The sequence below is a fragment of the Vanellus vanellus genome, assembly GCF_965231255.1.
Source record: "Vanellus vanellus genome assembly, chromosome: 18".
Classification (NCBI taxonomy): Eukaryota; Metazoa; Chordata; class Aves; order Charadriiformes; family Charadriidae; genus Vanellus; species Vanellus vanellus.
Window position 1 is genome coordinate 809,462 of NC_138923.1, and position 10,881 is coordinate 820,342.

The 10,881-nt window shown below is 59.8% G+C and overlaps 1 protein-coding gene across 1 annotated transcript; it reads right to left on the reverse strand.

The window, feature by feature from the left end:
* Nucleotides 1-153: 153 nt before the first annotated feature.
* On the reverse strand, nucleotides 154-6,045 carry AMBP (alpha-1-microglobulin/bikunin precursor; the record flags this gene model as incomplete). The annotated part of the gene is made up of 10 exons (XM_082492650.1): nucleotides 154-225; nucleotides 1,436-1,612; nucleotides 1,778-1,945; nucleotides 2,036-2,114; nucleotides 2,987-3,024; nucleotides 3,540-3,641; nucleotides 4,141-4,254; nucleotides 4,768-4,844; nucleotides 5,134-5,276; nucleotides 5,938-6,045. The coding sequence occupies 10 exons, from the start codon at nucleotides 6,043-6,045 to the stop codon at nucleotides 194-196; spliced, it is 1,038 nt and encodes a 345-aa protein (XP_082348776.1). The 3' UTR covers nucleotides 154-193.
* Nucleotides 6,046-10,881: the final 4,836 nt, after the last annotated feature.

Here is a 10,881-nt window from a genome sequence, read left to right on the forward strand (position 1 = left end):
GATCCCGCAGCCTCCCCGGCCCCTGCTGGACCCCCCACCCTGCTCCCCATCAGCTGGACGATGGACACTGGGTTCGTTGGTCACATTAGAGACATTTACTGCTGGACGCATCTCCTGTGTCGCTGCTGGAAGCTCCTGACACCCTCCTGCTGGGCCCCGGTGCTGGGTGCCAGCAGCTCGTCTTCCACCCGCGTCAGTTTGACAGATGAAGAAACTCATCATCCTCTGCAAGCGGAGAGACACACGGGGTGACGGGCAGACCCACAGACCCCCTCATCTCCCCATGGACAGACGGTGATGGCTGATACTTCCCACTTTGTCCTTGCTCTCAGTGATGGTGAGAAGTGGTCCAGACCCTCCGTGCACACCCATGCTGCCCTGGAATGTCACTTCATGTCCCACCACCCGCCACAGTGGCATTAATGAACTTTATATTGGTGACAGGGATAATAAAAGATGGGCTCTGCCCCAAGACACATTGCTCTAGCCCCATTTCCCATCCGTAGAGGCACTGTGAGCCCCCAGCTCCTGCCCCACTGGAAACAGGCTTGCCCGAGGCTGTCTGTGGTTGAAGACCCCTGAGCTTGCCCCTCTCTGCAGGAAGACTTCCTCTTCCACGCTCCTGAAAACCTGCTTGTCCATCCATCCCAAGGGCTGAGCAGTGCCCGTTGTGTCTCCCAAAGAGGTTCAGTATGGAAACCCCTGCGCTGAAAAGAACTGGAGGGTCTGTGAGGCATTGCACAGAGGGTACACACCCGGCGGGGACCGAGTTTGGTCCTTATTTGGTGTCAGGGTCCCTACACCCCCCCAAATCTTTCAGCCACTCTTCCTTCGCTGGCATCCCCTGCCCAGGGGCTGTTGCCTCCACTGCTCCCCGCTGCACCCCAGCCTGCTTAGGGCTGTTCCCCTTTTATCAAGACTGTTTTGAAATTCAGTTGGGGCCTCAGTACATCTGCAGCCTATGTGTACCCCGCTGTGCGATACTGTCTGTAGATTAATGACCATATTCCTCAGTCCGTCAGTGTCCTCATCTCAGGACAGACCCACCCCAGGCACAGCGCAGACCCATCCCAGACCCATCCTGGACCCATGAAAAACCCATCCCAGGTTTATCCCAGATCCAGGATAGACCCATCCTGGACCCATCCAGACCCAGGACAGACCCATCCCAAAACCATCCCAGATCCAGGACAGCTTCATCCCAGAGCCATCCTGGACCCAGAACATCCCAGACTTATACAGGACCCAGGACAGACCTGTCCTGAATCCACCCAGATCCAGGACAGCCCCGTCCCAACCCTGGGCAGACCCAGCACGCTCAGACCCAGCCCAGAGCAGGACAGGAGATGGCGCAGGCTGCTGCCCTGGCTTCCCCGGCACAGCGCGGCGTGGTGCAGGCAGGGTTGCGGGCAGGGTGCAGGCAGGGTGGGGGTACCTGCCAGCGGAGGAGCTCCACAGTACTCCTTGCACTCCTTCTCTGAGTAGAACTGGTTCCCGTTGCCCTTGCAGCCTCCATAGCTGAATGTAATGCACTTGCCCTGAGCAGCGTCGAAGGCCCAGCGTGTCACCGGCTTCTGGCAGGGACCCTGGACGATGGGCAGCCTGCAGGCAGCTGAGGAGACAGGGGGCTGCTCTGAGGGCAGGGGCTTCAGGGCCCCCCACACTTCCCAGGTGGATGCCGGACACGTGGGGTTCGAGGCCACTCAGATCCCCTCTGATGCCTCAGCAAAGGCACCTCCCGCGCCCCACCAGGATGTCTCCCGGTCGCCCCGCTCACCCTCCGTCCGGCACGCCTGCAGGCACTCCTTCTCCGAGTAGAAGTTGTTGCCATTGCCCAGACAGCCGCCGTAGAGGAAGGTTTCACAGGCCATGGAGGAGGAGTTGTAGAAGAAGCGGGAGAGCATCCCGCTGCAGGGCCCGGGGTCCCGGCTCAGCCGGCACGAGTCTGCGGATGAGCGCGGCATGAGCTCTCACAGTCAAATTGGGGATGCGGGGCAGGGGGGTGCCCGATGCAGCCCCCTCCCCTGGGACATACCTTCTTTATTGCTGAGGTAAGGGGGCAGGGGTCCCGCGGCCGAGCCCTCCTCGGGGGGCAGGACTGCTCTCCGCGCCCTCTGCACAGGGAAGGAAGCACAGAGCTGCCGTCAGCCGCTGCCCATAGGACCTGCTGCCCACCCCATCGCCCCTGGACCCCTGCTGCCCCCAGAACGGGCTATGCTGGGGGCAGCTGTGCTGGGCACTGCAGCCCATGCAGGCTCCAGCCCTCCTCGGTGCTCCCAGCACATCTCCAGTCATTGATTTTGGGTCAACAGGCTGTGTTCCCTCCCCACCTCATGGTCTTCCCAGCCCTGCACTCATCCTGGGTGGGTGCCAGGATTGTGTACTTTGAATAAAGACACCCAAAGTGCCCCAGTCATGCCCTGTGCTGGGGACACGTCTCTGGTCTCGCTGGTGCAAGGTGGTGTGTTACCTGCTCTCGAGTCAACTGGGTTGTTTCTCCTATGAAAGTCCCATTTCTGCTTGAAAATCCTTCTAAACTCAACCCTGTGAGATGGGGAGGTGCTGGGTGATGGTAGCTGAAGGATCAGTGGGGTGCTGAGCTGCCTGCCCATCCTTGGAGGGAGGGCACCGACAGCCAGGAAAGGAACAAGGAGGTGCCAGGCTCCACATGCGGCAACGTTCACCCCGTGAAAAAATCAGAGTAGGAAAGGACCATTGCCTTCCACTTGGAAAGGAGCCCTGGTGCCCACCTGGCCCCTGGGACCCTCACCCTTCAGCCTGCGCCTGCCTGTGCCCCCAGCCTCGCAGGCAAAGCCCGTCAGCAGAGATGAAAGAGCATCTCCCAGGGCACTCAGCGGAGCTCCTGCCCAAATAATGTGTCCTGCCCACAGAGCCTGGTCCCCAGACACCAGGTCTCCAGTAGGTTTGGCTTGGAGGGGATGTCCCCAGCTTCGATCCATCTCAGGTCCCGGGCTGGACCACTCACCAGTGAGGCAGTTGCAGTCTCCTGAGGAACGCATTCACCTGGCCCAGATGACAGGAGAGATCAGCAGCGTGACAAACTCATCTCACTGTGGTCCTGCACCACGCACACACAGGACTCCAGGAAAGGAGACGCCCTCCCAGTTTCACCCCAACGTTCTTCCCTCTTGCTGCTTTCCACCTCCCACTCCTAAAATTCCCACATCCACCTGCGTCGTGCTCCTGAACCCCAGGCTGAGCAAGGAGCTCCTCAGGTCCTGTGAGCACTCAGTCATGGGGAGCAGTCGGGAGTTTCCCTGGGTGTTCTGTGCCCATGTCCCAGTACAGCATTGTGGGGTGCATTGACCTGACAGCCCAGCAAGGACTGCACTGACTGGAAGCTGGTGGAAGCCTAGCTGACACGTGGCCTTGTCTCTTTCCCGTGCCATCCTACCAAAGCCCTCGTCTCTCTTCCCTCCACCCTGACCGTCCCCCCTTCTCCCCAGCCTCTCACCCCAGTGCGCTGGCATGCTGGGGAGACAGGCAGTGGGAGGGGCACGTGCCTCGTGGTGGGTTACCTCTGTTGGCCAGAACGAAGATGGAGTCCGCAGGGATGCCCATCTCTAGAGCCAGTTGCTGGAAAGACTCAATGAGGTCCTCCCGCAGCTCTGGGTTCCTCCCTGGGCAAGGGAATAGGCTGTAAGCAGGGCTGGCGTGGGAGGGGGTCGGCATGGAGTCCCCCAACCACCCACCGACCTGCAGAGCTCAGGCACCTAACAGGCAAGCCCGGTACCAGCCTCCTGGTCCTTCCCAACCTGTCCTCCGTTATTCTTGACCAGCCTTGACTAAGGGCTTGGACAAAGTGGTTTTAATGTTTCTCAATCATGAAAGACAGCCTCTCCTGCCACTTCAGGGCCTGGGTTTCTTCCAAGAAGATATTGGCACCTTCATCCCACTCAACAGGCTGGTTTGGACATTCATTGTGTGATGCGGTTCTGAGCTGAGTCATAAGACTAAACCTCTGCAGTGCTGAAGATGAGCTGTTCCCAGGCACCACTTACAAAGCCACGGGCAGGTCCCTTGATGCCAAGGGACCTGAGGGAACCTTGGGTGGTGTTTCTGAGCTGCATTGGTCTGCTCGAGAGCCTGCTTGCCCACAAATGCCATAGCCAGACGTACCATACAGCTTCAGGGTGGTGCTTGGGCCAAAATTACTTTCCTTCTTCATCAGAATGACAGCATATTCTTCATAATTGGTGCGGAGCACGTAGGAACGGATAGACACATCCCATTCTGGTGAGACAGGGACACAGGGGACATCATTCCTGCCCCTCAGGGAGGAACGAGGCAGTGTAAGACAATCCCAAAGCAGGGGACTGCTGCCTGAAATCAGGCAGCTAATTCAAGAAAACAGCTGATTTTTGGGAAGCAGACTCTGATATCACCCTGACTCCCTTCAGGCTCACCAGCCTCTTCTTAGTCAAGGGAATTGGAAACCAAGGGCTGCGGACAACTGGGATACCACCAACACTCCTGAAATGTGACTGGTGGGAGCCTGGCCCAGCTTGGGACCTTGCTGGAACATCTCATAGTCCCACGCCTATGCAGGGACAGTGGTGAGACAGCCCCTTTCCCCAAACTTCACTCCGTACTTTGGCTGGAAATGACCCAAACCGTGGAGCAGCTTCTGAGCCCTGCTCTCCTGAACCCCTTCCCCAGCCGCCAGCTGTGCCTGGTGCTGGTTCCCGTCACCCAGCCACGCCGCAGCTCTCGGGGCCGAGCAGGTCGGCAGTAAGTCCAACTTACTGGAGTTATAGTAGGTGTATTTGCCGGGGGTGCTGGTTTTCTGGTACTCTCCCGAGACGTGCGTGCAGTCACCTTGCCTGGAGGGAGGAGGAGAACAAGCACCTGCTTGGAGCGATCGCTTTTCCTGGTTATTGCACAAAAATCACGCTTGGGGCACCAAGGCTGTGGCACAGGACTCCCAAAATCCCCCTGCCCAAGGCATTGGGCATAGAGCATTGGGTAGAGCCCAATCCAGCCCTTCCTCTGGGCTCTGATGCCGGCCACAGCAAGCGACCCCCATGTCTTGCCCCAGCCCCTGGCAGATGCGGCACCCCTGGGTGGGGTGGCTTCGAGAGAGGCTCGAGTATCCACGGCAGCGCCCCGTACCGCAGCCTGGTGCTGGCGGTGCTGATCTGGTCGGCGTTGGGGCCAGGGCCCAGCACCAGCGTGCCCATGCTGAACTTCTCCTTGTAGTTCTTCATCCATTTGCAGGTTGTGCCGATAGCGATGTCGTACCACTTCCCGTACATCTGCAGGGAGAAGGAAGGGACATCTCCACCATGAGCCCTCTCCATCGAGGTGGGGCATCTCCTGGTTTTCTGCAGAACTGAAATATTCCTGGCCCAGAGAGCAACTGCGGGGTGATGGTGCAGGGTGCCGAAGCCAGAGCTGCCACAGGATTTGGGAAGCGGACCAGCACCGAGCAGGATTTTCCTGGGTCCCCTGCCCACCAGGCAGGGCTGGAGGCATCAGACTGGCATCCCCCCAAGTATCCCGGGGGACCCCAGACCCAGGCACACATGCAGGGCTGTGCAGAGCCTGGCAGGGGACAGGGCTGCCTGCGGGACATCTCCGAGGCACTCTGCATCCGACACGAATCCTGCATGTTGGAGCTGCCTGCAGGCATGCTGGGGCAGATCAACAGACATCTCACAGGATCCATCTGCCCCAGCCGCTGGGGCTCCAGCCGCCCTGCCAAGGTGTTTGCCAGGGTGAGGCCATCCTGAAGGCCAGTGATGGCCAGGTGACAGCCCCTAACTGGCACCCAGGGAGGGCCACACTGCCAACGCCTGTCCTGCACAGCCTGATGTGGGCATGGGTAATACCTCCCTGCTTTCTGGAGGAGACGGAAATATAGCTTTCCCCTATCCCTTCTGCCCCCAGAATTAAGAGACCGCAAGCCGCCGTTACCCGCTCAGCCTCAAAATTCTCTTGCACTTGGACATCCTCATCCTGGTCCCCGACGGGGGTCCCACTGGCCACGGTGAAGAGGAGAAGGGAAAGGAGACCCCAAAACATCGTGGCTGGTGGCTTCTGAGTGCCGCTGAGCTGCAGCGCACTCACGGGATCCCGGACTCTGTGCTGTCCCCACTGCGCAGGAGCATGACCTTCAGACCGTGGCCAACGGGGCTGGCCAGCTCGGCTGGGGGGCCTGTCGGGGGGGCGTGGGGCAGCTGGTGGCCCTGCCCGGCCCCAGCCACGTGGTCCCAGGGCTCATAGCTGCCCTTGGCAGTGGTGGGGATTTGCAGAGAGCTGACGTGGGTGCAGGAGGGGAGATGAGCATCTTCCTGTGGCACCAGGCTGAGGTCCTCACCCTGGATGGTTCCTACACCACCGCTTCACCCAGACGTGGGTGCAGGACCTGCCCGTCTCCTTTATTCTACCTTGGGACTCATATTCCTGCTCTGGCATTCTGCAAAGATGGTGCCCCCGGCCCTGGTGGACCAGCCTGACCCTGCAGAGAGCCGATGAGAGGACTGAGGGGTCCCCAGTGTTCACCCCAAGCTGCCTAACCCTGGCCAGTGTCCACAGAGAGCAGAGCTCGTGCTGCCTGCTCCCCTTCTGGACCCCCTTCCCTGGGGGTCCCAAGCTGGTGGCCAATGCCCAGGAGATGTCTGGGTGTCACCCACCCCACAGCCGAGGGTTCCTGAGCCTGGCAGGAGTGGGAGGCGTGGGGCATGCCGTCCCTCCCCACCACTGTTTGCCTTTGCAGGATGATTAACTGAAACCAAACAGCCCGAAGGAAACGGCAAACAGAGCAAAGGGCAGGAGCCCCTCTCCGGGTTGGCCCCCGGCCCAATATTTACAGAAAAGGGCTGGAGCCGGAGACACGCTTGCAGGAGCCGGCCGGACTTTCACCCCTCCTCTGCACTGTGAGCCACCAACAGGCCCTTTGCATAGGACTGATGGATGCGATGCCGGGCCAGCATGGGCTGCCGGAGAGGCGGTGGTCCAGGCAGGGACAGCCCCAGCATCTCATCACACACATCTTTGTGCCACATCTAGGGCACTGTCGGGAGCAAGGGGGACCTTTGGATGTGGGGCAGAGACCCCTTTAATAAGCCTATCTCATTAAACTGCCCTGTGCCCCTCTCCCTCCGGAGGAGCTCACCTCGGTCCAGAAGCAGCCCTGGGCTCCAGGCCCCCGAGCTGGGGCTGCGGGGAGCCGGGGCTGGCCTGGGGGTCCCTCCCCGCGCAGGGGTCCCCGCTGCCCCCGGCCCCTCCAGCGCTAGGTGGCAGCCGGCGGTAAGGAATGACAGCGCGGCCCCGCTCTCGGTCCCCGCTGCCCCGCAGCCCCTGGCGGTGGGAGGACCCCGCTGTGCCCCCCGGGGCGGCCCTTCCTCCGGCGGCGGGGACGGGGCAGGGCCCCGGGCAGCGGGGGCAGCGGGGACCGGCAGCGATGGGCAGTGGGGACCGGCAGCGATGGGCAGTGGGGGACCGGCAGCGATGGGCAGTGGGGGACCGGCAGCAATGGGCAGCGGGGACTGGCAGCAGTGGGCAGCGGGGACTGGCAGCGATGGGCAGAGGGGGCTGGCAGTGATGGGCAGTTCGGACCGGCAGCGATGGGCAGTGGGGACCGGCAACGATGGGCAGTGGGGGACCGGCAGCGATGGGCATTGGGGACCGGCAGCGATGGGCAGTGGGGACCGGCAGCGATGGGCATTGGGGACCGGCAGTGATGGGCAGTGGGGGACCGGCAGCGATGGGCAGTGGGGGACTGGCAGCGATGGGCATTGGGAGATCATCAGCGATGGGCAGCGGGAACTGGCAGCAATGGGCATCGGGGACCAGCCCCGGGAGCTTTGCAAAGCAGGACTGGCTGTTGAGTGCTGGCAGTGGGGCCGGAGCCCCGTGCTGTCCTGGGGCAGTTGGCAGGCAATGGGCAACGGGCAACGGGCAACGGGCAACGGGCACTGAGGCAGGCCCGGCTGCCCATGCACTGCCCGTGTGGAGAATGGGCCTTCCTATGGCGCTCATGCACAGAAATGCCCTGTGGGGGCAAATGTGCCCAAACAGTGATGGTCCCAAGCGTGAACAACGCAGGACACGCTCCTAAATATCCTCCTTGGGGACCAGTCTGCTTTACTGGGAGCACACGTGCCCCATGCTGGGACCTGGCAGGAGAGGGGGGAGGATGTGTGACCCTGGCATCCGTTGTCCTTCCCGCGGCTGCTGCTCAGCTCCTCTCCCCCCCCCCTGCTGGTGCTGGGGGGGAGCCGAAGGAGCTGCTCCTTTCCAAAGGACAAAGCTGGGGAAGCTGCAGGCCTGAGCACATCCAGCCCGGTCCTCTCCTCTTCTGCACACATGAACACAGTTTGTGGCTGTGACCATGGGCCTGTGGGCACCATCCTTGCTGGGAAAGCTGGGGAGCAGCTGTACTGGCTGCAAAACTCAGCTCCTGCGCATTGCCCGTGGTGAGAAAGGCCAGGGAAGTGAACCCATCGCCTTGCTCACTTCTGAGAACACGTTCGCTGTCCCCATCCTCATCCTCGAGGCTGTGGCTGTGTTCGTGCCAGGATCACTTAATGGCCGCTTTGGCAGGGACGGGGATGGAGAAACCCCCGCTCTGCCAGAGCGGGGGGCTGCGATGGAGCCTCTGCAGGGCACGGCTCTCCAGGGAGGGGGCTGCTGGGGTCTCATGCACGGCAGCTCCGGGGAGCAGCAGTGGGGACAGGCGGCTCTGGGTGTCTGGGGAGGGACGTTCCTGCCGATTTCTCTGGCAGGGAAACGGGGCAGCAGCGGTCCTGCGGGAGCTGCGGGGCGCGAGCAGCTGCCAATTTGCAGGAAGTTTAGAAAACACTTTGGTTTCCTACCAGTTTGGACAGAACCCAAATGTGGGGAGAAATCAGCAGAAAATTCCCGCAGACCAAATTCCCCCGGCCCCACTGGCGCTGAGAGGCCCCAGCGCCCGGCAGCCCCCGCAGGGCCGGGCAGTGCTGCGGGGGCATGGCGGAACCTGGGGGACCACCAGGCACCGTGAGCAGTGCTCCAGGCTCCCATGCCCTGACCTGGTGACTGGTGGTACATCAGACAGAGCCCTGCAGAGGTGAGGGCCGCCAGGACTCAGTGTCCAACCGTGGAAAAAGAAGATGCTATTTACTTACACGGGCATCACTCCCCTCCCTTCCCACTCCCCACCAGCTGTGTTACAGGTCAGAGGAGACACTCCTGCCTCATCCTTTCAGTGTCCCTTTATGAACCTGTTGTCCGCAAGCTTGTCCAGTCCCTTTCTGAACCTGCCAGTGTTGCCCGGCTCCTTTCCCCCCGCGGTAGCAAGCTCTAGACACTCAAACCTCGCTACGTAAAGAAGCTTTAGCTTCTCCGTTTCAAAGCCATCGCCTGCTAGCACTCCTTACTCCAAGGACTGCTGGAGTACTACAGTTTCACGCTCATCTTGTCCACCACCGTCATGATTTTGCAAGCCTCAGTCATATCCTCCCTTGGTCTCCCCCTTTCCAAACAGGGGAGTCTCAGCCTTTCCAGTCCCCTCTCACACGACAGGCGCATCGTCTCCTTGGTTACTAAAGAACAAGTCCAGAGCAACTCAACTCCTCTGCCTTCTTCTTGAGCTGTGAAAATCAGAGCTCAAGCACACAGCACCCAAGATGAAGGCTCACCAAGGTTTTCTACAGTTTCTACAAAAGAGTTTCCATCTTGTTCCCAACGCTCTTCTTGATCATACAACATTTTAATGACTTTTTTGGCTGCTGCTGCCAATTCACAGTTCTCTGGAATCACCAGGTCAGTGGTGGCTCCCAGCTCTCCTCCCGAGTTTAACCACTTGTCCCGAGCTCCATGCTGATGCCATGCTCTGATTGCTTCTCCCTTGAAGAATCACCTTCATTTCTCCACACCAAAGCTCTCCTCCTACCTCTATGCCCCTCGGTTTTGCGAGGTCCTTCTGAAGCTCCTTGCCATCAACACAGCCTTTGGCCATCCAGAAGACCTCAGTGTCACCCATGAACTTGAAGATTTCCCTGTTCACTCCCTCCTCCTGGGAATGGATGAAGATGTCAAATATAAAATCGGTCCCCGGGCTGCTCCCTGGGGGACCGCACTGCTGACTGTCCTCCATCCCGCAGAGTGACTGTTCGGCCCTATGTGTTGCTTCTGATCCTTCAACCACCTTTCAGTTCATGGAAGAGCCTTTCTTCTCCTCCCACATCAAGTTTGTTTCTTTAATAACCTTTGGTGTGGTGCTTCATCAGCAGCTTTCTGACAATCCAGACACATAATGTCCTCTGGGTCCTCTGTATTTGAGACAGGGTCCCCCCTTGCAGGAGCTCTGACAGCTTCTCTCCAGTTCCATGTTCAGCCACAAGCTCCACAATCCCACCCTTCTCTACAGGCTCTGCTGTCCTACTGGTGCCACAGCGATGAGAATCTCGATTTTTTTAGCTCCCAGCACCCCATTTCCATAGCTGAAAGTTTCACTGTCCACCAGCCTGCTGCCCGGTTGTAAGAAGAGGTACCACACTGCGGCCAGCAACCTCTGGGATTTATTATATAAGTTCTCCCAAGACATGAATAAATACCATCTGTCCTGGGGACATGCTCATGGCCAGCTTGTCCCATCAGTCTGGGGCTTCCTCTAGATTTACTTCAAATTGGCCTGGCTCCTCTGAGCAGCCTGTGCCAGGCCTGGGGATCTCCCCACCACCGTTGGCCAACATGGGAAAACACTGAGCTTCTTCATGAGGCCTCCTCATCCTGAAGGTCCCATTACACCCTAAGCATCCTCTCAGCCCTTAGTTGGCTTTCTGCCTTTTGATGGTTTAAGGGCATGTTCTTCAACCAGCTATAGCATCTCTTTCAGGGTCCTCTGCATATCCAGTTTTAGCTTTTTAGTCTCCG